General features: G+C 26.6%; 7 protein-coding genes across 11 annotated transcripts; 2 read left to right on the plus strand and 5 right to left on the minus strand.

Moving 5' to 3' along the window:
• The first annotated feature begins 506 nt into the window (after window positions 1-506).
• On the plus strand, window positions 507-2,898 carry LOC122849407. Its single transcript, XM_044148104.1, has 4 exons — window positions 507-560; window positions 944-1,079; window positions 1,151-1,602; window positions 1,696-2,898. The coding sequence occupies exons 1-4, from the start codon at window positions 507-509 to the stop codon at window positions 2,452-2,454; spliced, it is 1,401 nt and encodes a 466-aa protein (XP_044004039.1). The 3' UTR covers window positions 2,455-2,898.
• Window positions 2,575-5,213, minus strand: LOC122848562 (3-hydroxyisobutyryl-CoA hydrolase, mitochondrial-like). The gene is made up of 5 exons (XM_044146724.1): window positions 4,839-5,213; window positions 4,682-4,749; window positions 4,360-4,601; window positions 3,802-4,263; window positions 2,575-3,735 (listed from the first exon to the last, which is right to left on the minus strand). The coding sequence occupies exons 1-5, from the start codon at window positions 4,915-4,917 to the stop codon at window positions 3,408-3,410; spliced, it is 1,179 nt and encodes a 392-aa protein (XP_044002659.1). The 5' UTR covers window positions 4,918-5,213; the 3' UTR covers window positions 2,575-3,407.
• Window positions 5,214-5,491: 278 nt separating this feature from the next.
• LOC122848563 lies at window positions 5,492-6,916 on the minus strand. Its single transcript, XM_044146725.1, has 3 exons — window positions 6,560-6,916; window positions 6,381-6,473; window positions 5,492-6,312 (listed from the first exon to the last, which is right to left on the minus strand). Exons 1-3 carry the CDS (start codon window positions 6,693-6,695, stop codon window positions 5,972-5,974), a joined length of 570 nt encoding a protein of 189 aa, XP_044002660.1. The 5' UTR covers window positions 6,696-6,916; the 3' UTR covers window positions 5,492-5,971.
• A 76-nt stretch (window positions 6,917-6,992) lies between these two features.
• On the plus strand, window positions 6,993-8,070 carry LOC122848565 (transmembrane protein 164-like). Its single transcript, XM_044146728.1, has 3 exons — window positions 6,993-7,564; window positions 7,639-7,755; window positions 7,837-8,070. Exons 1-3 carry the CDS (start codon window positions 7,241-7,243, stop codon window positions 8,068-8,070), a joined length of 675 nt encoding a protein of 224 aa, XP_044002663.1. The 5' UTR covers window positions 6,993-7,240.
• Window positions 8,045-10,023, minus strand: LOC122848564 (3-hydroxyisobutyryl-CoA hydrolase, mitochondrial-like). The gene is made up of 5 exons (XM_044146727.1): window positions 9,866-10,023; window positions 9,669-9,785; window positions 9,361-9,602; window positions 8,825-9,286; window positions 8,045-8,758 (listed from the first exon to the last, which is right to left on the minus strand). Exons 1-5 carry the CDS (start codon window positions 9,977-9,979, stop codon window positions 8,422-8,424), a joined length of 1,272 nt encoding a protein of 423 aa, XP_044002662.1. The 5' UTR covers window positions 9,980-10,023; the 3' UTR covers window positions 8,045-8,421.
• A 1,779-nt stretch (window positions 10,024-11,802) lies between these two features.
• LOC122848566 (protein lifeguard 3-like) lies at window positions 11,803-13,409 on the minus strand. The gene is made up of 6 exons (XM_044146729.1): window positions 13,315-13,409; window positions 12,876-13,241; window positions 12,647-12,791; window positions 12,315-12,440; window positions 12,085-12,234; window positions 11,803-12,013 (listed from the first exon to the last, which is right to left on the minus strand). The coding sequence occupies exons 1-6, from the start codon at window positions 13,338-13,340 to the stop codon at window positions 11,861-11,863; spliced, it is 966 nt and encodes a 321-aa protein (XP_044002664.1). The 5' UTR covers window positions 13,341-13,409; the 3' UTR covers window positions 11,803-11,860.
• A 784-nt stretch (window positions 13,410-14,193) lies between these two features.
• Window positions 14,194-26,765, minus strand: LOC122848567 (vacuolar protein sorting-associated protein 13). Of its 5 annotated transcripts, XM_044146730.1 has the most exons (10): window positions 26,276-26,765; window positions 25,701-25,787; window positions 19,351-25,619; window positions 18,998-19,177; window positions 18,519-18,743; window positions 18,217-18,432; window positions 17,890-17,931; window positions 17,633-17,701; window positions 14,330-17,134; window positions 14,194-14,243 (listed from the first exon to the last, which is right to left on the minus strand). In XM_044146730.1, exons 1-10 carry the CDS (start codon window positions 26,373-26,375, stop codon window positions 14,196-14,198), a joined length of 10,041 nt encoding a protein of 3,346 aa, XP_044002665.1. In that variant the 5' UTR covers window positions 26,376-26,765; the 3' UTR covers window positions 14,194-14,195. The 5 variants fall into 5 exon arrangements, with proteins under 5 accessions (XP_044002665.1, XP_044002667.1, XP_044002669.1 ...); XM_044146732.1 differs by lacking the exon at window positions 17,633-17,701; XM_044146734.1 differs by lacking the exon at window positions 18,998-19,177 and having other exon boundaries at window positions 26,276-26,764.
• Window positions 26,766-26,975: the final 210 nt, after the last annotated feature.

Here is a 26,975-nt window from a genome sequence, read left to right on the forward strand (position 1 = left end):
AAAAAAGAAACACTGTGACAGTGTGCTTGTTATTAATTCAGCAGTTACTTTAATTAAAAGAATATTAATTATTCAAACAATTGATTTTAATATCTCTAATGGTATGCACGTCTATTAACAAACATCAACGTCAATTGCATACCTGAATTTCATTTTTTTTTTCGTTGCTGAACTGTCATCTTAAAGCCTATGTTCTCCACATGGAGTTTAATACCTGTTTAATACCTATCCATGGTTCTCCGAATCTTAGTTCTTGGAATTTTGGGACCTAGGTGAATTCAGTTCTGGTGAAACTGATTTTTTTTGCCGAATTGTGGATCCACGACGTTCAGTCATCTATTAGGCTATCTTGTAAAATAGTGGAGGATAACTTGTGCTGTTTCCAATCCACTTGTTGAATTTCCATATTTTCAACAGTTGAATAAAATTTTTTTAAATTAAGTAATCTTTAGGGTTTCTATTAGCTATATCTATTTAATAATATTTACGCGTTGGGAGTGAAAAATATGGACTCCATTACAAAAAGGGACCCAAAAATTAAAACACAAGATGGAAATTTGGTAAGTGGCTTTTTATAAAAATAATACAATTATAAAGTTGAATTATTATAATCATAAAGTAATTAATTATTTATATTTTTTAAATATATATATTAAAGCTGTAAATGCCACAAATGTAATAACTATCATTTTGTCCTTTTTTTTTTTTTTTTTATAGAAATAATTAATAGCTCTTAATTCTGTCGGAATTATTATTATTATTATCATCTGTGATTTGCCTGAATTACTCTCCCCAACGTTTGCTTTTTTTCCGTTCAATTTTTAGTTCCTATCACCGTTCAATGTTCATAGGTTCAAATCCTGACTTGGGACTTTTTTTTTTTTTTTTTTTCTTCTTCTTCAAGTTTTTGGGTTCTGTGATTAGAGCTTTTTTTTTTTTTTAGGTATTCTGTGACAAGGACAACCAATGTAACACGAATGATCCACCTACAGATAATATTACAATTTATGAAAATGATAAATGCTTGGTTCCCATATTCAAGTATATATCATTATTTGAGAAGCCAAAACTTGCATTGGGTAAGTAAATTAAAAAAATGAATTTATAAAAAAAATAAATAAATACTCATTGTAATTAACAAATTTCACAGTTTGCAAGAATTGGAAGAAAGCTCTTGTTAATTCATGGTGTGATGAAAAAAAAATTGAATTAAATTATTGGAAATGTGATGATACCTCGCCTTGGAGTGGCAAAGTAAATCTTTTGGTACCATTGATAAATCGATGTGGTATTTATTTAAGAGAATTAAATATATTAGCCTATGATGATTCACAAATAATGCCGTTGATTAATGAAAATTGTGTTAATCTCGAAAAACTTCAAGTGAGATTCAAACATGTTAAAAATGAACATTTTGAAAATGCATTTTCACATATGTCTAATCTGAAAACTTTGAAGATTACATTTCAATGTGAATCAAGTGTACCAGAAACATTTATTGAGTCATTGAAAAATGTTGCTGGTTCCTTAAATCATCTTTTTATTGCAAATTGGGAAATGCCTTTTTCACACTCAATATACATACCAGGCTCATTCACTGCTGTAAGTTAAAATTTATAAATCAAAAACAAAAAAACGAATTTATATATTCATGCAAAAAATAATTTTAGTAAGTGGTTTTTTTTTTTTTTTCAGATCTTTGGTGAATTAAAAGTTTTGAATCATTTTGAGGTGTTTGGTTACAAAATGGCTTTGTCAACGATAGTAGCAGCAACACGTAAAAATAACGAATATAAGCTTCTATTTCATTATGATCATTGGAAGTATTGGCGTTCAACCGTATACACAGATATGCCTTCTACACAATTAAATATAAAAGATTTTACACACTTGTTGTTTCATCTCCATGTTCTAGCTACAGATGATTTATTGATTAATCTCGCAAATACTGCTGACAACTTAAAAGCTTTAAAAATATCCGGTGATATTGTAACAGATATGGGTATCATTGCACTTACAAAAATGAAAAAATTAAAACACTTATTAATTGTCACAAATAATCCAAATGAACTCATCACTGATTCTTCAGTTGTATTATTTCAAGACATGACCGAATTATGCTTTTTAGAGTGCTTTAATCTTACTGATTACTCACTCATTAAAGCTGTTGAAAATTCACCAAGATTAATGTCCCTTGCTTGCCCTAGAAGCAAAATAACTTATGAGGGAATCAAAAAGATAGGAGACATAGCGACAGCTCGTAAATCTGAAAAACCTTTATATTTGAGTACTTCTCTTGGAAACCATAATGGTATTTTCAACGATCCATTTTATCGATCACCATATTTCAAAGTTTTTTCACGAGGTCCGGAAAAAGTAAATTATGAAATCTATCCAGCCAAAGGAGCAACGAAATTCAAAGGAACATGCAATACTTTTTTTTTGAACTGTTAAATCCAGTCAATAATAAGAAAAAGTTATCTTATTATCACGATTAAACTGATGATTATCCAATTTAAATAAATTGTTTCAAGCCATTATAATATAAGTAATGATAATTCACGTATTATTTTTTGATAAACTCTGTGTTACGAAGTTTATAAATTAAAAATGATAATAACATGTTTGTCAAAAGTAATACAATGTTCTTTTTCCAAATACATAAAATAAATATTTAATATTACATCTGATAATTACGTATATAATCAAACTAATAAATAAGTTAAGTAATATTGAAATTTTATTTTTAATGTTAGATTAAAAATGTAAAAAAAAAAAAAAAAATGCATTTGTATTCAAAAAATTTCAAATATTTCAAGTGTCTCTCAACTTTTTTTTTCTTATTTACTATTATTTTTTTCTAATTGTTGTATGAAACTTAATAAAAAAAAAAAAACATTACTTCTCTGTTTGTTTTTTCATTTATTTATTCTTTGTGAATTTATAATGAGAGCAGACATTCTTGAAAATTTTTTGCACGACAACGACAAATAATTAATTCTCATTTGCTTCTTGTATTATTAATAATTTACCAGCATAAATGCATATAAATGAACCAATTGGTATATCATTTAGACATCTTCATATTTCCGGAATCATGTGATTATTATCACTAAAAATAATTGTTCATCAACTTTTCGAATTAAATTTAATATATAAATGAATACAAATATAAATACTAATTAAAATTTAATAATAAAAAATAGAGTAATTTTATAAATCCAACATAATTGACAATATATAATTTTCTGTTAATTAATCAAGTGCTAGAGAATTCCACTTAGATTCATGTTTTTTATCAATTGATCGAGCATTAAAAAAAAAAAATACAGAAAATTTCCACTTGTTATGCAATGATTGTATAATTATTTTTTAATAAAAGAAAAAAAAAGGACTCAATAATTTATTTACATAATTCTGAATTTTAATTGTTTATCCATAGGCATTGGTCGAAATTTATTATAAATATACTCATTTGTAACTTCAGCGAGAGTTTTTGGATTCCATACAGGCAAAAGATCTTTATTAATCAGCAAAGCACGAACACCTTCTTCGAAATCTGATTTTTTTTTTAATAAATTGTAATCCAAAACATATTCCATTTTCAAGCATTCAGCAAAGTTCATAGTTTTTCCTCGTTTTAAACTTTCCAAGGTTATTTTAAGACTAGTAGGTGACGATTCTTCAAGTGTTTGAATGACTTTTTGAGCCCAGGTGCTATTGTCTTCCTTTAATCTTAAAAAACAAATAACGAATTAATATATAATTTTTTTTAACTGAATATATTTTTTTTTCAATTACCTTTTAATAATTTCTTCAACAGTATCACCAGAGAAGCAGTAGTTAATTTGTTTTAAATGTTTAGCCAGACTCAATTCAGCTGATGAATCATGTTCATTAAATTTATCAAGAATTTTACCAACATCAATAGCACCAGGTGCTAAAAGAGCTTCATTTAATTCTCCAAGTCGAGATGAAGACACATGGTGTGTTGAAATTCCAGTAAGTTTAACGTCTCTTCCTTTTAATTTGTATCCAGTTAAGCCAAGATAAAATCCAAGATGTCCATCTATTCGTGGAAGAAAATAAGTAGCACCAGCATTTGGATAATGTCCAATACGTGTTTCTGGCATTGCAAATATTGTTGTTTCTGTTGACACTCTGTATTGTCCATGGATTGAGATACCAACACCACCTCCCATCACAATACCATTTATAATTGCCACGTAAGGCTTTCTGAAGGTTCTAATTAAATGGCTTGTTCTTATTACACAAAAAAGGGAACATTATTATTTTTCTAAACAAATTATATAAATTATTTTAAATTAAAAATAATAATATGGTAAGATAAATACATACATATAGAGTTGATAAAAAGCATTTCTTATGATTTCTGTACCATCTGGTTTTGATATCGCAAAACTCATTTTCTTAATATCTCCACCAGCGCAAAATACCTTTTCATCAGCTCCTTTTATCACTACAATTTGCTTTGTTGATTCCCATTGTCTTAAAACTTTATTGATTTTTTTTAACATTGAATCAGTCAGTGTATTCATGACTCTTGGTTTGTTCAGAGTGATCAAACCTTTGTCATCAAACTATAAAATTAAATTAAAATTAAATTGCAGAGGCTATTGTTTTTTTTCTTTTTCCACAAATTATAAACTTAATTAATTACCTCTTCAAAGATGACATCTTCCTGGTTTTCTTTTGATAAATTATTTTGTGTAGTATATTTTTTTTTTGCTAAAATAATAAGATGATTATAATTTTTTTAATTTATTATCATCAAACAATTATTTCATATACACAATGCTGTATTATTTAAATATTACCTTGAATAACTGAACCCCATTTTCTTGATAAATGATTGCGAGGATTGTTGAACATCATCAACTTGGAACAGCTTAACATCTTGAATATTTTTATTATTTTTATATAAATAAGTTAGCTAAAAGAATATTCAATTTATATGAATACCCAAATATATATTTGAAAAAAAATCAAGTAAATATATAAAGTAAACTTTGATGACAAAAATAATCTTTTCTTCCTTTCGGGAGTTTGAACAAGAATCGCAAAGCAACAAAGGGTACCACCAGGTCACTAGTATCACATATCCTGTTTTCCTACAATATATAGAGTTGTCGTTACTGATGAACATTTTTTTGTTGCCACTACTACTTCACTTTTCCCTTCACTCTCCACTTCAAGCGTCTGGTTTTCTAGAATATTATGCGATTTTTTTTATCTTTAACTTCAAGTTTTCAAATGGTGAATGTAATTTTTTTTTTTTTTTCCTATAAATACTTCGAGATTTCCAAGTATTTTAATCAGTGTTTGATGTTTTTATTTGTAAAGTGTAAAAAAAAAAAAAAAATTAACACCTGTTATACTGAGTTGTTTATTATTTAATATTTATTGAACTTTATATTTTTTTTTCTTTTAGCCCATAAAAATAAATTTAAACTATACATGCTATGTGGTAGATCTATTTGGCCATGAAACTCATCGTATTGCAGCAATTGTTTATCAAGGAGTTTTTGGTGCATTACTTGGAAAAATAATATGTATAATTTGTGATTTTATTTTTACCCAATATTCAAATACAAAAGTCAAGAGTTCCCTTGATGCACCACTTGTTTTTTCAAAAAAGAAATACTAATTTTAAATTTCTATTATGTATTTTATATTTTAATAAAAAACAAATGCAATGTATTACATATTTTTAAGCGTCTGGTTTCCTAGAATTTAATCAGTGCATTTAATGTTTTTATTTGTAAACAATCAACATGTTAAAGAAATTGTTTATCAGCTATCTTGATGAAAAAAATATCAACTTTTGAAGTAATATTGGAAAAGAAAACACCGCTGTAATCATTTATTCATTTATCTTTTCTATTCACTTTGATGAATTATTTATTTACAAACATAATTCCTGAATATTTCATATAAATTTAATCACAATTTACATTTTTTTGTTACATGGTTTGTGTGATCTTTTGCAATAACAAAAAAACAGTAAAACAATTATAACCACAATTAAAATTGTCAACAAAATATAATGCTCAATTGAAATACCTGTCAAGCTTTTATTAATACTTGCACTGTCTTTGTAATAATAATACTTGTGTTTTGTTTTATAAATTTTAGTGTCACCATCATAATTGTCATAAATAACTGTTGACAAAAGTAAACGATGAGTAGTAGAATTAAAAGCTTCAACAACTTCATTGACAACTAATACTTTTATTGTCAATTCTTTTTTGTATTCAAATTGAAATTCCATTGATGGAGACAAGTTTGTATCTAAAACATCAATAAAACAAATTTTATAAACATTTAAATTAACAATTATTTTTATTTGTTAATTTTACCTTTAATTGATTTGTATTCATGATAATCATAGCCAACACTCACTCCAAGGTCAAATGGTACACCAGTTCTTGTGTGTATCAATGATGTACAGACTATTTTATTTACAAAAAAAAAAAAAATAACAACATATTAAATATTTAACACGTGTCTTTAAATATTTTTTTTTTCAGGTACTTACTGTTGTGTTCCCTCAATGAATAACAATAATATGCTTTTTGTGGAGACACCCATTTTTCATCAACTGTTATTAATTCAGCAGTGACTTCAATTAAAAAAATATTAATTATCAAAAAAGTTGATTTTAATATCTCCATTGTTATAAATCAACAAACATCAACAAACATCAACGTCAATTGTATACACCTGACTTTTGTTTTTATTTTGTTGCTAAACTGTCAACCTAAATCACATGTTCTTCACATTTTTTAACCGGTTTTTTTGGCTGACTTGAAGTTGGCACACCAACACACAAACACACAAACAAAATTTGAACTTTGATATAAAATCAAACATTCCATTTTTAATATTTTTATAATATGTTTTTTTATTTATTTAAATAGAAAAAAAAATATGATTTTTTTTTGCCTAATCGTTGACCTACTTTTTATATTTCTATCCGAATATAAAAATCAATTTAGCTATCATTATATCATTGGTGATAAGATGCTATTTTTAGTCATTATAAATTTATTTTCTTTATAATTAACTATTTTAAATAGATACAAATTTCAAATTTAACTAAACTCAACTATTTTTAAATTTTTAATTACAAGTGTTCCTGTCTTGGTACCCAAGTTAATTAAGAATAAAAAATCATTCATTCTCTGATTTTTACGGCTTCAATCAAGTTTGCTAAAACATGTTTGATTCAATTATTTATAATAATATAAACACCTCCATCCCTCACGATGTTGGTAAAAATTGTGCATATCATTTGATTCCATTTTATCAGTGGTTTTTAGAAATTTTTATTGTGTCAATATTAATTATTTACTCATTAATTTATACTTTCAAGAATGTTACTTTACCAAAAAAAATCAAATACGATAATCGAGAAAGAACTGGTAAAAAAATTATTTTACTATTGATGGCTGTATTTTTTGGATATGAAATTGGATATAAATTTTCTACTGATACTATTGTTCATATTTTGAGTCTGTGTCATATTGCAACAGCTATTCAGGTAAATTATTATTTAATTAAATTATCATTCAATTATTTCCTCAATTAATTTAATTATTTTTATAAATTATTTAGTTATACATACTTGTTGCAAAACCAAGTCGACTCGTCACAGCTCTTTTTAGAATACAATTGAATTATTTAAGTGGACCAGTTCTCACGTTTTTGTTTCCTCAGTCTGATTCTCGCATTGTAAGTTCATTTGATAATTAATAATTAATGCTTTATTATAATTTATTAAAAATATATTATATATATTTTTTTTATTGATAGATATTTGCTCACAAATCTGTATATTATCTCCAACATGGTATGATGTTTGTCATTGTAATTTATTTAATTCGAGTTGGGGGTGTATACAATGTTGGACCCTTGCATGATTTTAGCTGGAATATTTTAGCAATAGCAATAGCAGTTGCATATCATTATTGGCTTCTTTTACCTATTGCATTTGTAAGTATAAAAAAAAAAAAATTAACAATTGTTACTGAGTTGTTTATTATTTAATATTTATTAAACTTTATATTTTTTTCTTTCAACAGCCCATGAAAATAAATTTAAACTACATGCTATGTCCAGCAGTGGTAGATCCATTTGGTCATGAGACTCATCGTATTGCAGCGATTGTTTATCAAGGAGTTTTTGGTGCATTACTTGGAAAAATAATATGTATAATTTGTGATTTTATTTTTACCCAATATTCAAATACAAAAGTCAAGAGCTCCCTTGATGCACCACTTGTTTCTTCAAAAAAGAAATACGAATTTTAAATTTCTATTATGTATTTTATATTTTATATAAGTTTTAATTTTTTTAATAAAAATCAAATGCATCGTATTACATATTTTCAATGGTTTTCTAGAGTTTATTTTTTGGTGTCAATTTTAATTGTTTATCAGCAGGTATTGGTGAAAATTTGCTGTTAACATATTCATTTGTAACATCAGCAAGTGTCTTTGGATTCCAGACTGGCTTTTGATCTTTGTCAATGAGCAAGGCACGTATGCCTTCTTGAAAATCTGAATTTTTCAAGACCATATTGTAGTCTAAAGTGTACTCCATCTTAAGACAATTAGCAAGGCTCTGATCTTTTCCTTGGGTAATTGATTTGTGTGCTACCTTGAGAGATGTTGGTGACATTTTTCCTAAAGTCTCAATGACACCCTGTGCCCATTCACTGTTGTCCTTCTTTAATCTAGAATAAATTTATTTAATTTATAATTTATATCTTTACAATAAAGAGTATTATTTTATTTTTTACCTATTAATAATTTCTTCAACAGAATCACCAGAGAAACAATAGTCAATTTGTTTTAAATTTTTAGCAAGACTAAATTCAACTGATGAATCTTGCTCATCAAATTTATCTAGAATTTTAGCAACATCTACATCACCAGGTGCTAAAAGAGAATCAGTAAGTTCTGGAAGTCGAGATGAACTAACATAGTGCGTTGCAATACCAGCCAATTTAACATCTAGACCTCTCAATCGATGCCCAGTTAGACCTAAATACAATCCAAGTTTTCCATTTAAACGTGGAAGAAAATAGCTACCTCCAACATCAGGAAATAGGCCAATTGCAGTTTCTGGCATTGCAAAAAGTGTTGTCTCAGTTGCTACTCTGTATTGTCCATGAACTGACAGACCAACTCCACCACCCATCACAATTCCACTTATCAATGCTACGTAAGGTTTTTTATATGTTCCAATTACATGATCTAATCTATTAAAATAACATAAATATTAGAAAGTTTTTAATTATATAAATTTATATATTAAAAATAAAAAAATACATACGTATATTCATCGTAGAAGAATTCTCTTCCAACTTTTTCACCACCAGGCTCTGACAATGCCAGGGCAATAACTTTGACATCACCACCAGCACAAAATGCCTTTTCTCCAGCTCCTTTTATAACAACAATTTTTTTAGATGATTCCCATTGTTGCATAACAGGCAATAGTTTTTTCGTCATTGAATGATTTAATGAATTTAGAGCATTTGGTCTGTTTAATATTATCAAACCTTTGTCACCTTTCTATCAAAATTAATTCAGTTTTTTATTATTGAATAATAATTATGCAATGATTTACTGTCATATTACCTCTTGGAAGATAACATCATCAACAACTTTTTCTTGAGTTGTCATGGTTCTTGATGTTATTGTTTGTATTGCTCTCTTATTGACAAACAAAACAAGCTTTGAGGTTATATTTTTAATCTGTTGATGAAATAAATATGATAAAAAAATGTCAATGACAATGGTTTTAAATTAAAAAAGTCTTACTTGTCATTAATTACCATTTTTAATTGTTGTGACGTATTTAAAGAATGACCTTTACCACCTATAACAGCTAAACAGATGGTGCTTTGACAATTTTTTTTAGTATTATGATATACATTATACAGATTCATACAGATTTACATATGATGTAAGCATTTTTTTACAGCTGATTATTGAAAATAGCAAGAGAGGGGGGTTTTAGTAATTTGAATTTTATCATATGTTCACATGTGTTAACATGTTACATTTATCACATAACCTCATACAATTTATCCTAGCTCGATGCATGTAAAATTTATTAATAAATATAAGTGTATATAAAACAAGCTGAATTATGTAATGAAAAAATTATGTTAATTTTTAACTTATCCAGATTTTAGAGTTTATTGCAAATAGTTCAAGAGAGGGATACTTGGTTTTAATCATCATTTAATTTAATCTTGAATATTGATCATTATATTTCAAAGTATCATGATATAGAAATAATATCATACATTAATCATCTAAAGTGTATATTAATATATATATATATAATCTCATATAATTTATTCTAGCTGCATGAATGTAATATTGATGAAAATTTATAAATTATAAATATGAGTATATGACAAACTAAAGAGACTTTAATTTTACAGGGATCCAGAATTATCTTTGGAAATTGTTGAAAAAAATAATGAATGTTCTGAGGCCAGTTGTCTTTCTGAAGAAGAAGAAAACAAGATTTGGTTAAAATACACATCCAAGCCTGCTGAGAGTTGTGAAAAAACATGTGAAGCTAGAATCATGTAATGAAAAAATTATTTTAAATTTTTAACTTTTAATTTCCTCATAAGTTCACCAATATTAATGTCAGTAAAATTGTTTTTTTTTTTCTGTTAAATAGAGATTCTACTGATCCTGAGGATACGCCACTGATAAGTATTTCAGTGAAGAAATTGCAAGTGATCTCATTTTTAAAATGAAAAATATGTAACAATGGATTGATGAATTCTCAAGTGTAAAAATTATCACTTGCTATCATGTATACCATCTGTCACTAAAATATAATTGATGACAATTTATAAATATATTGGAAACTAAATAGACTTCAATTTTACATAGAAAGTTTAACGATGATGAATATTTTGACGTCAATTCTTTTTCCAAAATACTACTCAAGACATTATTAGATCCAAACTGTAAATTTAAAACTATGAATTAATATATTCACAATTTCAATTTTCATGTAAGCTACCAATATTAATGTCAGTAAAATTGTCTAAAAGTGATGCTACTGATGAAAAACTTCATTGACCATATAGTCCATTATCAGAACATAATTATTTTGAGATGGACTTTTCCTGAATACGCCTGATTGTTCAAAAAGTGAATAAACATTCATATGATAATTGTCTTGATGAAGAAGAGACTTTGAAATACTCTATGCTGATTGTGAAACATGTGAGCTTGAATGAAAATATTCTTTAATTTCTAAACCAATATAATGTCAGTAAAATGTGTGAAATAAGATTCCATGATCCTGAGGATAATGTATTTCTGATTTCAGAGTAAAATTCAAAAGAAGTATCTCAATTTTAAAGGAAAAATATGTTCAACATGGAGCCTTATGGAAAATCTCGTGTAAGAAAAATATTTCCCGTATCTCGTCAATACCACCCATCTGAGTAAAATATCGCTGCAGATGTATATTGATGACAATTTATAAATATATGGGAAACTAAATAGACTTCAATTTTACAGGGACCAAGAATTATTGTTAGAAAGTGTGGATAACGATGATGAATATTTTGACGTCAATTCTTTTTCCAAAATACTACTCAAGACATTATTAAAATACAGATCCAAACCTGCTGGAAATCTTGAAAAATAATGAAGAAATATATTCATTATATTTATAAAAATAATTAAAAATTTTATTTTTTACAATTTATCATAAAATAATTAAATTTTCATGTTTCTTTTTAAATATATTTATTTGATATATTTTTTCAAGTTAAAAATAAAAAAAATGATCAAGCTCTGTCACTGGCTCCAACAAAAATAAGCAAATACCTATATAATCCAATTAAATCAACATATATTTGTGTCGTTGCAAAAATAATTTCATCAGGATTTATTTGAATTGTCCTTCCTCCCATAATTGTTTGAATGTCGAAATAGAGATACTAAAATTAAATATAATTAATTAACATGTGATAAATAACATTTTCATAATTTACAAAATTAAAATTCGAACCAGAGAAAAAATAAGAGCTCCAAGAGCTCCAAATAACGTCATCATCATAGGTACAGGTGTAAACATTGAGGTAATTATCAAGAGGATCATGGTAATCAGTGTGAGAAAACTGAGAATACTCAACAATCCAGTGTGTTTTGTAAAATCAAACTGTCGAAATAAAATAGCCAGCTAATAATTAAATTGTAATTTTTAAAAATTAATTAAAATGATAAATATATTTCTGTTACTTTGCAACAAGTAGCAACAAAGGCAATAAACATTGCAACAATTGTTGTTGATCCCATAGCAATGAGAACAGCTTCAACTTGATAATGAACAGAAATATAAGCTGACAAATGTGATTCTGTTAGAGTCTACGACAAAGAATCCAATATCAATTGATGTTTTTTATACAACAATTTATCAATCCCCTGGTGGAAAAAATCTCTCCGAGTTTTCTCCAGATTTCTGGGACTTCTCTAAATTTTTCCGGATTTCTCCGGACTGGCTCGTAGAAAATCTGGAGAAATCCGGAGAGGTTATTTCTACCAAGGTCAATTTATATGTATAATTAATTTACCAATAATGATAGACAAATAATTCCCAAACCAGATTGTCTTCTTCCACATTGTGACAATGAAATGCTACAATAAGAAAAAATAAAACCAACCATAGCAATGACCCAAAGATACCAGTGTGTCTTGATAAAAATATTAGCTGGTTGACTGTCGAAAAAACAAAACGAAAAACCATTAAAAGTATAATTAATAATAAAAATTGTAATTGACATTTTATCAAGCAACACTTACTGAAACATAAAAAATGCAATATAAAGTGTTGTAAATAAAAATTGTAAAAATAAAAGACCAAAAACTCTTTGAACAAATATTCTTCTAACAGTTGAATTTTTAAATTCTTCAATGTATGGTTCATCTGGATCAATGGGTAAATTTCTCCGTCTTTGACTTTGTAACCAAGCACGATATATTTCTTGATTTTGTCTATCACGAAGTGCAACCATGCTATCAGTAATGGTGACTGTGTATGGACCATTTTGTACTTGTTGTCCTTTAACTAAAGGTGGAAGATAAAGTGGTCCATCTGGTATCGTTGAAATTGTTCCAGGATTATTTACTGGTGCTGGCACAACTGTTGAATATGCCGGTGGTGGATCCCTAATTGTTTTACATTATTTAACTTGCAATATTTTTTCATATAGGTATATTATTTTAATGTAATTAAAATTACCTCTTTGGGTCTTGCTTATTTGCCATTATTAATAATTTTAATTTGGTTTATTTTTAATTTCTGTCAATGCATTGATTTAGGTTGACAAAAACAAAAGAAGTAATATAAAATAAACGTTCATTTTAAGTATGTATTCTTTTTTTTTAAAGAAATTTTTTTTAGGAATTGTTTGGAAATTTGGATGTAATAAAAAAACAATGTTACAATCTTGTGAAATTATTTCTAACACAAAAAAATTTTTTTTTTATTATAAATTGTTATCAACTGTAGTATAAAATTTATTAGAATTTAGTTTGTTTTTTTTTTTTTTCGATGATTATTTTTTTAAATAAATTTATCATATTAAAAACAAATATATTTTTGTTGTAGAAAAAACAAAAAACTAATATTTACAATGATTCTATTTGAAAAATAAAACTTGTAAACATGAATAAAGTGAAAACAACAATATTATTAATTTTTTTTTTAATAATAAACTTGATATTTACTTTATAAAAAATAAAAAAATAACGAAAAAAAAAATAATAATATATCAAGATATCAAGAAACTTTTTTAATTTTTGTGCTTTAGTTTTTGAAATCTTGTAAAAATTAAATAATAATAATGGATTTTACGACTAGTAGAATCTATTGGTGTACTAGATAATGTAAGTTTTGTTTTTTTTTTATAATAAAAAAAACTTATGATTATTTAATCACTATTAAATTAATTTTAAGTTATTTTGACTTATTTTTTCTCTTTTTTTTTTTTTGTTAGGCAGTACTCATTTTATCATTCAATTAATAATAATTTTTAAAAAACATTAATGAAACTTTAGAAGCACAAGATAATGGTGTGCGTATTATAAAGGAAGTATTTTTTATATTGTAATTATTTTATTTTACATGTCGAGTTGATTTATCTGTTCATGAATTTTACTGCAAAGCAACTGGAAAAGAAAAAAAAAAAAAAACATTATTAAATAACATTATCATTAATAATGAAAAAATAAAGAAAATGTAAAATTAAAATTACCTGTTTTTGAATGTAATCTGAAATAATGATGATTTTTGTTTGGTCCGTTGCTCCAAAAAATGAACCAAATCCTTTTTTTTTACGTTCATCTTTAACAGCAATTTGTACACCTCTGTCAATAATTTTAGGCTCAATAATTTCTTGCCAAGTATAGCCCCAATCAACTTTCCATCCCCCAAATAAATCACTGTGTTCTAACATGGCTATTCTTTTGTCAGTCAATAAAAGTACATCTTTGCCAATTGTAATATGGAAAAAATAAATATCAGTATTTGCATATTTTCCTTTTTCCAATTCAAAAAGTATTTTATTTCCTTCAGCTTCTTCACGTATATAGGGTCTAACTAAACAATCAGGTTGAAGAAATCTTGGTGCTCTGACTCTTCTAACTTCTTCATTCATTTCTGTAGCTCTTCTTACAGCACCAAATGATCCACTTGCAAAATCAATAACACCAGCAGTTGGTCTTGTTACAAGACCAACAACACCTTTACCAAAACCTTTGAAAAATCCTTCAACACCTTCTTCTCTAGCTCCAGAAAATGGTTTTGTAACAACACCAGTAACACCATCAACAACACCCATAACAAGTCCTTTACCAGATCTAGCAAGACCTTCTTGTAAATTACCAGGTTGTGCATTTAATTGTTCTTGACGTTTTCTTTGATAATCTTTGTCAAATGTAAGTGCAGCAAGACCTTTACCCATAGCTCCAGTTATTTTAGAAACAGCTCCAGCCATTCCACCAACAGTATGTCCAAGCATACTTCTAACACCAAGCAATAAACCTTCAGCAAATTCACCTGGACCTTGAATTGCACCTTGAAATGGTTCATAAAAAAGATCCTCAATACCTTTCATTGTTCCAACAACAAGACCATATGGATTACCAATAACATCAAGACCAAGAACAAGTACATATGCTCTTTTAATTGCTTGACCAACATAATGATTTGTTGCTTCAGATATTAATTGTTGATTTGTCATAAAAACATAATCACGTTGAAAATATGCTAGCTTAAATACAATATCATTAATATCAGTTATTGTAACACCAATACCTTGTAAAAGAACATTAACAACTTGTGGTAATGCTGATGGACCATCACCACCACCAGACATTGTAAAACTTAAATGTATTTTTAATGGTGAAAAATGTAATAAATCAAAGAAATTTTTTTGTTCAGCAGTTGTTATAAGATTAACATGATACAATAATGGCTCATCAACTAATTTCATGTCTTTTTGAAATAGCTTTTTTTCTTCAATTTCATTAACTTGATTTGCTTCAAAAAATGCCATTAATGCATTTATAAAACCAATATCAACTTTAACATGAAATTCTTGTACAAGTACTTTAAAATAACGAAATTGTTGTACATTACTATGTTCAAGTGAACGTTTAACCATACTTAATTCAGCAAATGGTTTCATAACTGATGATTGTGCAATACTTTTTGGTGGTGGTACTGGTGCTAATATTACTGGAAATACACATTCAGATAATTGATTATCAATTTGTAAACGATTAATTTTAGCATGTAATTGTACTTGATGTGCTGATGTACGATATTGTATCCAAAGACCAGTTTGAAATGTACGACGTAAATGTCTTTTATGTGGTTTAATCATTTCCATTGTTTGATAATCAACCATTAATTTTGGCTCAAGCATTGTTATTGATGATATATCATTACCAATTTGTAATTCACACATATATTTTTGATATCCTTCTTCAATTGATACAACATCATTTGTATTTAATTGTCTCCAACGATTACCAATTGATTTTTGTGTTTCCCAAATAATACCAGAATGAGCAATACACATATAAAGTAATTCAGCTCTTGTAACATTATTAACAAGTGATACACCAACACCATGTATATTCATTGTTATTTCTTGATCAATTATTTCAAGATCACCAAATAATTGACAATCTTCAGCAATTTTTAAATTTGTTGTAAATAGCAATACACGTTGTGTACCATCTAAAAATGATACATAATAAAATTCTTCATCAGTATCTTCATATTTAAATGTACCAAGATTATCTTTACGTAAATCATTATCAATTTCTTTTTTATTTGAATCTTCCCACAGTAATATTCTTGAACCAGATGGTATTTCCCATGTATAAAACATTCTATTAAATGATTGTATTGTACGTACATTCATTGATCCTTTTTCCCATAAATGCATTGTACGTGGTGTATGATTTATAATTAATCCTGGTGCATCACCTGGACTATAAGCTGATAATGATATATAAACACCACCTTCATTAATATTAACATCAACATTAATACCACCATATTTATTATCTAATTTTAATAATGTTGTATGTACATCAGTAAATAAAAATGGTGCTGTTTTTTCTGGATAACCAGATACCATTGCTGTTAACATTTTTTTATCATTTTCAGCCTCAGGCCAAAATGGTGTACATTCACCAGGTGATATTTTTGTTAAATGACTAGCTGGACGATTAGCCTCTTGGCATTCAATCATAAAATCAGCATTATTTATTAATACATAATATGGTGTAAATGTTATTTGTTTTGTCAATGAATTATATGTCAATTGATTATGAACACCCATACGATAATTTATTCCATTGTATCTACAAACAACAGCACCTTTACTTCCAGCAACATCAATAGGAAATTTCTCTGACCATTCACCATCCTCAATTCTCACCATGGCTTTTTTTTTCCCAAAAAATGCCTTTGAACGAAATGAAAATAATATTGGTCCTTTGTAATGCTCAGGATGATAAATCACATTTAAATGATCCTCTGAATTCTAAAAAAACAGAAGAAAAAAAAACAAATTATAATTCAATGGTTAATTAAACTACAACATTTATCAGACACAAGGATTTTTTTTCTTTTTAGTGATTTAGGAAAATAGCTGCTAATCAACTCAACACATTTTAAATAACAGGGTATGAAATATTTGTGAATTAGTTAAGAGTTGTGTTACTAAGTGTACGTGTCAATGTGGAAATCATGCGGTTTTTTTTTTTCTTTTAATTGAGAGCCTGATGCATGCATTTGCTGTGCAAATAAAAAAATAATAACATCAATTTATTTTTTTCTAGATTTATGTTTTTGTTAACATCTAGACTCGTTGAATGTTGATTGTTAGTAAGCCACCACCAGTATGTCCTCTGCGGTTTTCTTTTTCAAATTTTTATTATTATTTTTTCTGAATTAAATTGAATAAAAAAAAAAAAAAAAAAACTGTATGATTGATTATGTAAACATCACTGTAAATTAAAATTTCTAAATATAGAATCACCAGTTTTTTTTTTCTTCTGCCAAAATCACAGAAACTCCTTTTATGATTTCGCCAACCACACGCTAATTTCTGAAATACATATCTTCTAATATAAATAAATAATATTTATTATTTAATGAAAAGCAGCTCAATTAATTTTTCTCTCTCATTACCTTAATGGTTGATAGAAAAAATAAATAAAAATAAAAATAATAAATATAAAAAATAAAAGATAAATAAATTCAAAATCCATAAAGTATAGAAGATAAGGTGTCTACCTTGACTGGACTTGGCTGGCCTTTGCCACCTTTACTTGATTTCTGTAAAATAATTTAAAACGCGCATGAATTCGCTTAAAAGAGTGTATGTTAGTTTTAAATATTTTTCATAAAAATGTTATTTATAAAAAGTATTATTAGTATTTTTAAAAGAACTTGACACAAGTAACTTAATATTAAATGATAATAAATTTAAAGATGATTAAATAATGAATTTATAAATAAATAATATTTGTGCTGAATAAAAAGGTACAAAATAAAAAAGTGTAAATTAATTATTAAGAAAAAAAAAAGAGCTTTGATTAGTTTAACAGATAATATGCTTACCCTGTAAGACAGCATTAATCCAGTTTTATTTAGCATCCAGAAGGGACAATAGAGAGCCATGACAACTGAACCATGCTCAAATGAACAATGCATTCCAAGATCCATCACGACTTTTTGAGCACTGTCAAATGATTCAAACGACCAGACTGAAAATTCTGATGGATTTGTAACAATGTCACCTTTGCATGACCAATCTTTTTCCAAGTATTGTTGTAGCTGAAAGCAAATTTATTTATTTATTTATTTATGTTTAATTTAAAAAATCTTCAAGACAAGAAATATTAAAAAAAAAAAAACCATACCTTTATGACAATATTTGAATGAGTAGGATCAATCGTTGGCAATTGAAGTGTCTCACTTGCTTTGATTATTTTCTCTTCAACTTGTCCAGGTAATACAATAACAATATCAATTGGCAAAAAATTTTTAAGATACACTGAAGGATACAAGTGTATATTATAAATAGTACTAGCCATTGTGTGTCTGCTTGTATTTTCAAAATACACTTGTTCAATTTCACCAACAACCTGAAATACAAAAATTCAAATAAAACAATTATTAATCAATGTAAAAAAATGTTTAAAAAAACCATCAATTTAAATATGCATTCAATAAATAATCATGCCAAAATAAATTATAAAAATTAAATCCCAAATACATTGAAGCTAAATTCTACCTCACAGCGTGACTAATAAATAATTAAACAATAATTAAACATTGAATAAAATAAAAAAATATCTTGATAATTATTTGCATTTGATGCTTTATATATTAACGGTACCTGAATAGGTCCTTTTATATATTTCGCTGTGTTATTATTATTATTCCAACTGTGACATTTTGTTTCATTAATACTGATAAACCGATTAAATTGTTCACGCCAATTAATTTTATTTAATAATAAATCAAAACTGATATTATTATAAAGGATACAACCAACCACAATCACGGTGAAAAAAATCTAAAATGAAAATATTCAAGTATTTTCTTCGAATAATATATTGTTAATAAAATCATGCTCATTATTTTATATCATTCATTTAATTTGTGTTAATAAATAATCAAGTGCTGAGATGATAAATTAAATTTTTTTAATAGAAAAATATATTAGTTAATTTAAAAAATATTTATTACCTGAACATAAAATGGTTCTTTTGTTTCTTGTTTAGTTTTTGGTTCACATTTTAAAAGTTTAGTCATTGATACAGTTTTTTGTAAATCTTTCCATACAAATGGTTCAATTGAAAACATATTACCATTGACACTAAAAAATAGCCAATAAATATTTGTCGGTGTATAAACAGCATCTAGTGGTAAATTTAATTTTTCATTTGGACCAACAGTACCAACACATTCAACTTCATTGCCTCTTTTGGTCATATAATAAACAGCTACTGGTTCAGTAAAATGATTATAAACTTGAAGTATACTTCTCAGTGTAACAATAGTACTACCATCTTCAACAACAACATCAGATATTATACCCCATTCTTCTGAACTTTCTTTTCTATATTTTAATGAAAAAAATCTTTTGTCAGCACGTAATACAGGAATTTCTAATTTATTATTTATATCAATAAATGTCACGACAAATTTACTATCACCACGATCACTGACTGTTACACTTTTAAGCTGTGCTAATATATCACTACTTGATATTGCTGTTATTGGTGCTAGCTGTACTGATGCACCAGTTTCAAGTAATACATCAGCATAATTATCAGGCAATGGATCATTATCAAATGTGCCACTTATAACTTTAAAATTACTTGTTATTAAATCAAGTTTTAGTGCCATACCAGTTTCATTTTTTAAAACATATGGTGCTAATTTTGTTGTTGTTGTTTTTTTATCATTTAATTCCATAGCACTTGAAAATGCATTACCAAGTTGTTGTAATACCTCAAGGCATGTTTTTGTAACAGTTATTTCTAAACTATCTGATGACATAATGTCAATTGACATTTTAGCTGTTTGTGTTATATCATCAGGTTCACTTTCAACACTTGGACTCAGTGCATTGATACCTTGTTCAATTGATAAATCATTAAATTGTATTTTTGTTGTTAATTCCCATGATGATGATATTTTTTCCCCATTATTATTAGTACTTGTTACTGGTTCAATAAGTGGCTCCCAAAGTGCTAAACAACTATTGTAATATGACATGAGCATTGTCATTGTTGTTTCAATACTCATTGTATTTGTACTCCAATCATGTATTTTACTTTGAAAACCAAGATGAAGTAATAACATTGGTAATGTTTTATTTCCAACACCAGCTTCAAGTGTTAATAATATTGTTGGTGCTGATACAATAGCAAGTTCAGCTTTATATGGAATAGTAATTTCTTCATTATCAGAAAATTCAGCATCTTCAGTAACTTCAGTGGCAATATCTGTTTTTAAAAACCAATATTCTTTTTCTTGAAATGGTGATATTAACCATAAACCTTCATGATTTGGTTCTTTATTAATTTCTTCTTCATTATCAGTTTCTTTTGCTGTTAATTTTTGTACAACACGATTTAAAATTTCAATAACACCTGGTGATACAGACAAATGTATATCTGTACATGAAACATCAACATGTAGACCTTTACCTTCTGGTGTTGAACCAGCAATACTAACAGTACAAGGTCTTAATACTTGATATATCCAATCAGCTCGTCTTATTGGATTATAAATACCAGTTGATAATGAAAGATCTTTAACTGCTCCAGTAATAACTTGATGCTCACCAATCATTCGTACTTTCATAAATAATTCAGTATTTAATACAATACAATTTGAATTAATATCATCCATATCTTCTAATAAAATAATATCTGGTTTTTCTAAATGTATATTAACTGTCAACATAACTGGTATTGGTTGTGATGGTGTTGTTTTTTTTTTAACATCAATAACACCTTTTTGTGATGACATTAATGCTGCATTTGTTGTTGACTGATTAGTTGCTGGTACTTGGAAAAAATCTTTAATTTTCATAAGATAATCCAATGATACAATAATACTAAATGAAAATACACGAACATCAACAAACATATCATTTTCAGTTTTTCTAAATGTCACATCAATCATACTTCTTATTGGTTTAGTATCATTTGTTTTTGTTAAATCATCAATTGATGGTACTGCTGATGTTCTTTCCATAATTCTTATTAATGAACCTTGTCTACTTGGTCTTGTATCATCTAATGTACAATTCATTAAAAGTATTGATGTTGCTAATAAACCATCAGCAAATATTCTTCCTTTAACAGCAAAATGTGTAAGACCAAATTTAGCTAAACCATTTTCTGGTAAATGTAATGGTGAAGTTTTACTTTTTAATAATTTTGAACCACCAGTAAATAAATTAATAACAAAACTTTCCATTATAAATTCAAATTTCATTGATGTATGAATATTTTTTTGTTCTTGATTTAAATCAAAATTATTATCTTTTTTTTTAATAATTTCAATTTCAGTTTTTGTTGTTGTTGTTGTCGTCAATGATGTATTACGTATTTCACTTATTTTTTTTTCAATTTTTTGTATTTGTTGTTGTGGTTTTGGATCATCAATACTTTCACCTAAATTTTCTTCAAGTACTTTTAACATCATAACATAATCAGCATGACTTAATAATAATTCAATGGCTTTTAATCTACCATACATTTCAATATCAGGAATTGATGTAAACCATGATGTTGATAAATTTCTTTTCATTAATAATGTAAAACTAACTGGTTGTAATAATAAAACTTCATTTTCCATAGTAAAATTATCAATATTAATTCTAATTCTTGATAATTTTAAATTTTGTAATTCAATTTTCATATTATCAACAATTGGTGAATCACCATGATCATTAATATTATCAAGTTTTTCAAACGTATTATAAATTGTTAAATTACCCATATCAAGCATAAGACAATGTTCACTTTTTGAATTTAATGGTACATAAATAACTGGTGCTTTTAATTTAACTGATAATTCAATTCTTGCTGCTGATTCTTGTACATCTTTAATATTTGTTTTTGCTGCTTCAGCAGCAGCAACTGATGCTTCTTTAATAGCTTGTTGTGCTGTTTGAAAATTATTTAAAAAATTCATAACACCCTCGACAAATGAATTTAAAAATACAACTCTATGACAACCCATGACAACTTTAATTGACATACTATTTTTATCAATTTCACTTGGATCAATATTATACATAACTGCTTGTACTTGTAATGATTCTGATCCTTCAACTGACACAATATTACGATAACTTGATGAGCTATTTAAATCTTTAATATTAACTGATGAAAGATTTATATTTGCTTGTGAATATGATACTTTCATAATATAACCAGCTGTTATTCCTTCAATAAAAAATGAACTAATATCACGATAATCACTACTCATTTTTAAACTAATTGTTCCAATTTTAGCTTTAATTTTTAAATCAATACATTCAACAATATTTTTTCTTTTTTTATCTGTTTTATTTTTATATTTTTGTATTTGATCTTTGATAAATGTTGATGTATCTTCTTGTATTGCTGTTAATGGTGTTAAATTTTTACCTCCAGCAAAACGATCTTTTTTTGGATTTGGTGGTGGTGCTGTTAATATCATTTTATCTTGAAAATATGTTATGAATTTTAAAAGATTTATCAAGCATTCTTGATGAAGTAAAACATCAAGCATTGTAAATTCAAGTTTTAATAATTTAACAACAGATCCATGTCTTGTTATAAATTCTGGTGAACGTTTATTAACATTAACATATTGTATAACAATAAGATAATCTTCTTTACCAGATGTCATTGGTGTATTTATCATAAATATTTCTTCATTATTATGATATTGTGTCATTTGTATACCACCAAGTCTAAGCATTATTTCTTGATCATATGTTCTTTGTATCATTTCAATTTCAAGTTTTAAAACATCAATTTTAATAAATGGCTTGACTTGATCTTCATGACGTTTTGATACTGTTAATGTAAATTCTTTCATGACAAAATTTGCCTCAAAATCAGTTGTTTGTTTAACAACTGTATCATCTGATTTTTTTCTATCATTTGTATTTGATATTGTTGTTAATTCTTTAATAACATTTATTGATAATTGTGACAATGATTTACTAAGTGGTACTTGTTCTAATGTTGTCTCTTCATCTTCTGGAAATGGTATACTTTGTACAATTGTAAGTGCTTCTAATAATCTTGCATCTTCAATATTTAATGCAAGTGATGATAATTCTCCAATTAAACGAAGTTTTGGTAATAATGGATCATCAGTTATTAAACATTTATGAAATTGTATTTCAAGTGTTGTTGGTTGTAATAATGCCATTGAATTTGTTGTTGATGATAATGAATTATGCCAATCTTCATTTTCTGATGCTACTAATGCTTGAAAATTAACAATTTTTAATACAAATCTATCATAACTAAATTTTCTTAAATGATTAAGTATATCTTCTTCACTTTTTCCCATATTAACAAGTTGTTTAACAGTACTTGTTGCTAAATCATCTTTTGGTTTTTCAATTGAATGTATTTTTAAACTACCCAAATTAATAACAATAACAGCACTATTATCACTATAAAAACCACTATTTGGTATAATTAATTGTGATGCTTCAATATCAACTTGAATATCAAGTATTGAATGTTTTTGTATTGCATATTCCATACCAAGTGCTGACATTTCTTTAAAATTTTCAAGTCTTTCAGCAGCAGCAGCTTGTATTTGATTTAATGCTGTATGATTTTGTGCTTTAAATAAATTAACAAGTTCAATTATTGTTTGTGCATCATAAACAACATTAATTGATTTTGATTTAACAATAATACGATCACCACATAATTTATCAATAGGATTTTTTTCATATGATATATTAAATAGGGCACTATCTGAACTACCCTCTGATGTTAATAATTCTGGTATTATATTATTTTGTTTAACACCAAGTAATTTCATTTCATTTAATGATACAGTAACAAGAATTGCATTTGCTGCTGGACGTGAATTAAAACCAACTTTAACACCATTAAATTGTAAATCAAGAACATCACAACATTCTTTATCAGTATCAGATACAATAATTTGTAAACCATGTAAAAAAAATGATGTATCAATTTCAACAAATGTTTCTGGATAATGTGTTGGTGCTGAATTTTCTTGATAATCAATAGCACGATATAGCTTTTCTTTTTCTTGTGGTGTCATAGCTTCTTCAAATTTTTTCATAATAGCAGCTGCTGAATTTAATTCTTTAACTTGTTGTGTTTGTGATGATGACCATAAAAAACCAAACCATCCTCTTTCAGCTTTTAATGTTTTTTCTTTTTCAGCTAATCTTTCAACTTCCATTTCAATTTGTTGTCTTATTATAACTAAATTAAATATATCCAATTTTTTTTCACATTCAATTAATGATTCTTCAATATCTTGATTAATTTTTTTACATGTTAATTTTGTTTTATATGTTGTTGCATATTTACGACATGTATCACGATGTTGTTTCATATGTAACCAATCCCAATTATTTTGACATCTTTTAACTTCTTCTTCAACAATACATTTATATGCAAATTTCCACCATTTTTTATAATGTCCATGATATGATGATACATCTGGACGATATTTTCTATATGGTGATGATTTTTTAGCACGATCAAGGCCTTCACCAAGTTGTAATAATGTTTGATATTGTTTTTTAGTTAAACCAATACGTAATTTTTGCATTTCAAGATCTAGCCATATTTTTGGTATTGTATAATTACTACCATCTGTTTCTGGTTTTGGATTTAATTTTAATTTTGCTTTAACATTTATTGGACCAACAAGATATTCATAATCATTTGGTACAAAATCAATTGTTGCAATACTTGATGAAAATAAATTTAAATATTTTGTTGGTGATTGTTGACTAAATTGCATTAGATTTGGATTGAGATAAACAGCAAATCCATCTAATGTACATAATTTAAATATTTGCTGTATTGCATACATGTCTTTTAAATTACCACTTGTTGACCATGTATCATTACAACTTTCAAGTGCCAAACGATTTAATGTAAAACCCATTGAAAATGGATGGTTTTTAAATGTAACATGATCTTCATAACGTACATGAATTCTATTTATTTCAACATGTATATTTTTAATCATTCTTGCTATTAATTTTTCCATCATTGAATCATCAATTTTTTCAGCTGCTTTTGTATCAGCAAGTTGTTTATTTTTTTCAATTCTTGCTATTTCAGCATGTTTTGCTTCAAGATCAGCTTTAGCCTCTTTTTCAGAATCATATTGCATTTGACTTGTTGGTACAACAAGTATAAATAATTCCTCAATTATTGCATCAATTTGACCATTCCACATGTCCTTGAATGGTATTTTTAGTATCAGTTTACCTATATTCATTTAAATTAAAATACATAATACAATTATTTTTCTATTATTAATAATCATTTATTATTATTTATTATAAATACCTAATCTTCCGTATCCCAATTTAATTGGTAGATCAAGCATATCCAATGCATTTTCTTTGATAAGTAAATCAGTGAGTACAACATCACCTGAAAATAACAAAATAAATAAATTAATTAATTAATATTCAAAATAATAATATTAACATATGGAATATTTATTAATTCATTTATTTTTTATATTTTAAGATGACAGCCTTGACATTTTGTTGACATATTGAGTGGCTTAGGAACAATGACTTCATCGATAATTTCAGCTAATTTAATTCATCAACTCACCAAAAGTAAAATAATGATAATATCAATTTTAAAAAATATTAACGTGTCTTTATAAATGTGCTCTATTTAAAAATATCAACTAGTATAGGTGTTTTGATAAACAACACAAAGACCTGATAATGTTATTGTAATATTTTCATATCTAAAAATAGTTTATTATGACATCATGTCTAATGAAATATGATACATCCCATATGTTTGTCTTAAAACAATTATTGTATTTTTTTAATTTCTTTTCTTTATTATTAATATCAATATGAATTATTTAATTATTTTAATAGTAATTTAAAATTACTCACCACCCCAGAGGCTGAGCTTGAGCTGAGTACAATCTAAATTCTGGATATATTCACCCAGAAATTTATTTAGTAGCTCAGCTACAATTGATTCAAAAACCATTTTAATTTATTGATAATATATTCAATAAATATAAGTTGATTATTATTTAAATTTATTAAAATTGTTTAATCGAAATTTTCATTGTCTTGTAATGAAAAAAACACATGATCCACTATGTTATTTTTATAACCAACACAATTTCTAATAAACTTTTTTGTTGTGTTATTATTATGAAAATTACAGGTGTATTTTTTTAAAAACACAATTGGTACGAGTATTGTTTTTTAAATTGACAATTTGACAATATCGAAATAACTGTAGAACGCTTGGTGACGATTGAAATATAGATAAAAATTATTTAGTAAATGAGAGATAAGTGTAATATTATTGTTGTTGTTGTTGTCATGCATGTGACACACACACGTTATCACAGCTAATGATATACAATGATGTAATTCGTCCTTGATATTTTTGATAATTAATCCCCTCTCTTTACCGAGATTGATGACACACACACACATGACCAACACAATCAGGCAAAAGTTTATTGTCGCCATTTTTAAAATACAATTAAGCGCGGTTTTTTAAAAAAAACATATGCTCTTTTTAGAAAATGGATAAATTGACTGGAATTTCTTGCAATTGATATGAAAAAAATAA

This window comes from Aphidius gifuensis, linkage group LG2 (genome assembly GCF_014905175.1).
Source record: "Aphidius gifuensis isolate YNYX2018 linkage group LG2, ASM1490517v1, whole genome shotgun sequence".
Taxonomy (NCBI): Eukaryota; Metazoa; Arthropoda; class Insecta; order Hymenoptera; family Braconidae; genus Aphidius; species Aphidius gifuensis.

What these genes read in the sequence shown, in the direction of transcription:
- LOC122848567 (XM_044146730.1), bottom strand. Translation starts at nt 26,375, where the DNA reads ATGGTTTTTGAATCAATTGTAGCTGAGCTACTAAATAAATTTCTGGGT. An exon ending in CAAGCTCAGCCTCTGGGGTG is followed by an intron (nt 25,788 to 26,275) that starts GTGAGTAATTTT and finishes TGTTATTTTCAG; the next exon opens with GTGATGTTGTACTCACTGAT. An exon ending in GCAGAAGAAAAAAAAAACTG is followed by an intron (nt 17,135 to 17,632) that starts GTGATTCTATAT and finishes CTGTTTTTTTAG; the next exon opens with AATTCAGAGGATCATTTAAA.
- LOC122848564 (XM_044146727.1), bottom strand. Translation starts at nt 9,979, where the DNA reads ATGAATCTGTATAATGTATATCATAATACTAAAAAAAATTGTCAAAGC. An exon ending in ATGATGTTATCTTCCAAGAG is followed by an intron (nt 9,603 to 9,668) that starts GTAATATGACAG and finishes TAATTTTGATAG; the next exon opens with AAAGGTGACAAAGGTTTGAT. An exon ending in TTCTTCTACGATGAATATAC is followed by an intron (nt 9,287 to 9,360) that starts GTATGTATTTTT and finishes TTATTTTAATAG; the next exon opens with ATTAGATCATGTAATTGGAA.
- LOC122848566 (XM_044146729.1), bottom strand. Translation starts at nt 13,340, where the DNA reads ATGGCAAATAAGCAAGACCCAAAGAG. An exon ending in TTGTTGCTACTTGTTGCAAA is followed by an intron (nt 12,235 to 12,314) that starts GTAACAGAAATA and finishes TTATTTCGACAG; the next exon opens with TTTGATTTTACAAAACACAC. An exon ending in GAGCTCTTATTTTTTCTCTG is followed by an intron (nt 12,014 to 12,084) that starts GTTCGAATTTTA and finishes ATTTAATTTTAG; the next exon opens with TATCTCTATTTCGACATTCA.
- LOC122848562 (XM_044146724.1), bottom strand. Translation starts at nt 4,917, where the DNA reads ATGTTAAGCTGTTCCAAGTTGATGATGTTCAACAATCCTCGCAATCAT. An exon ending in GCTTTTTATCAACTCTATAT is followed by an intron (nt 4,264 to 4,359) that starts GTATGTATTTAT and finishes TTGTGTAATAAG; the next exon opens with AACAAGCCATTTAATTAGAA. An exon ending in GTTGAAGAAATTATTAAAAG is followed by an intron (nt 3,736 to 3,801) that starts GTAATTGAAAAA and finishes TTGTTTTTTAAG; the next exon opens with ATTAAAGGAAGACAATAGCA.
- LOC122848563 (XM_044146725.1), bottom strand. Translation starts at nt 6,695, where the DNA reads ATGGAGATATTAAAATCAACTTTTTTGATAATTAATATTTTTTTAATT. An exon ending in TTCATTGAGGGAACACAACA is followed by an intron (nt 6,474 to 6,559) that starts GTAAGTACCTGA and finishes TAAATAAAATAG; the next exon opens with TCTGTACATCATTGATACAC. An exon ending in TGAATACAAATCAATTAAAG is followed by an intron (nt 6,313 to 6,380) that starts GTAAAATTAACA and finishes TTGATGTTTTAG; the next exon opens with ATACAAACTTGTCTCCATCA.
- LOC122849407 (XM_044148104.1), top strand. Translation starts at nt 507, where the DNA reads ATGGACTCCATTACAAAAAGGGACCCAAAAATTAAAACACAAGATGGA. An exon ending in AAACACAAGATGGAAATTTG is followed by an intron (nt 561 to 943) that starts GTAAGTGGCTTT and finishes TTTTTTTTTTAG; the next exon opens with GTATTCTGTGACAAGGACAA. An exon ending in GAAGCCAAAACTTGCATTGG is followed by an intron (nt 1,080 to 1,150) that starts GTAAGTAAATTA and finishes CAAATTTCACAG; the next exon opens with TTTGCAAGAATTGGAAGAAA.
- LOC122848565 (XM_044146728.1), top strand. Translation starts at nt 7,241, where the DNA reads ATGTTTGATTCAATTATTTATAATAATATAAACACCTCCATCCCTCAC. An exon ending in ATATTGCAACAGCTATTCAG is followed by an intron (nt 7,565 to 7,638) that starts GTAAATTATTAT and finishes TAAATTATTTAG; the next exon opens with TTATACATACTTGTTGCAAA. An exon ending in CTCAGTCTGATTCTCGCATT is followed by an intron (nt 7,756 to 7,836) that starts GTAAGTTCATTT and finishes TTTTATTGATAG; the next exon opens with ATATTTGCTCACAAATCTGT.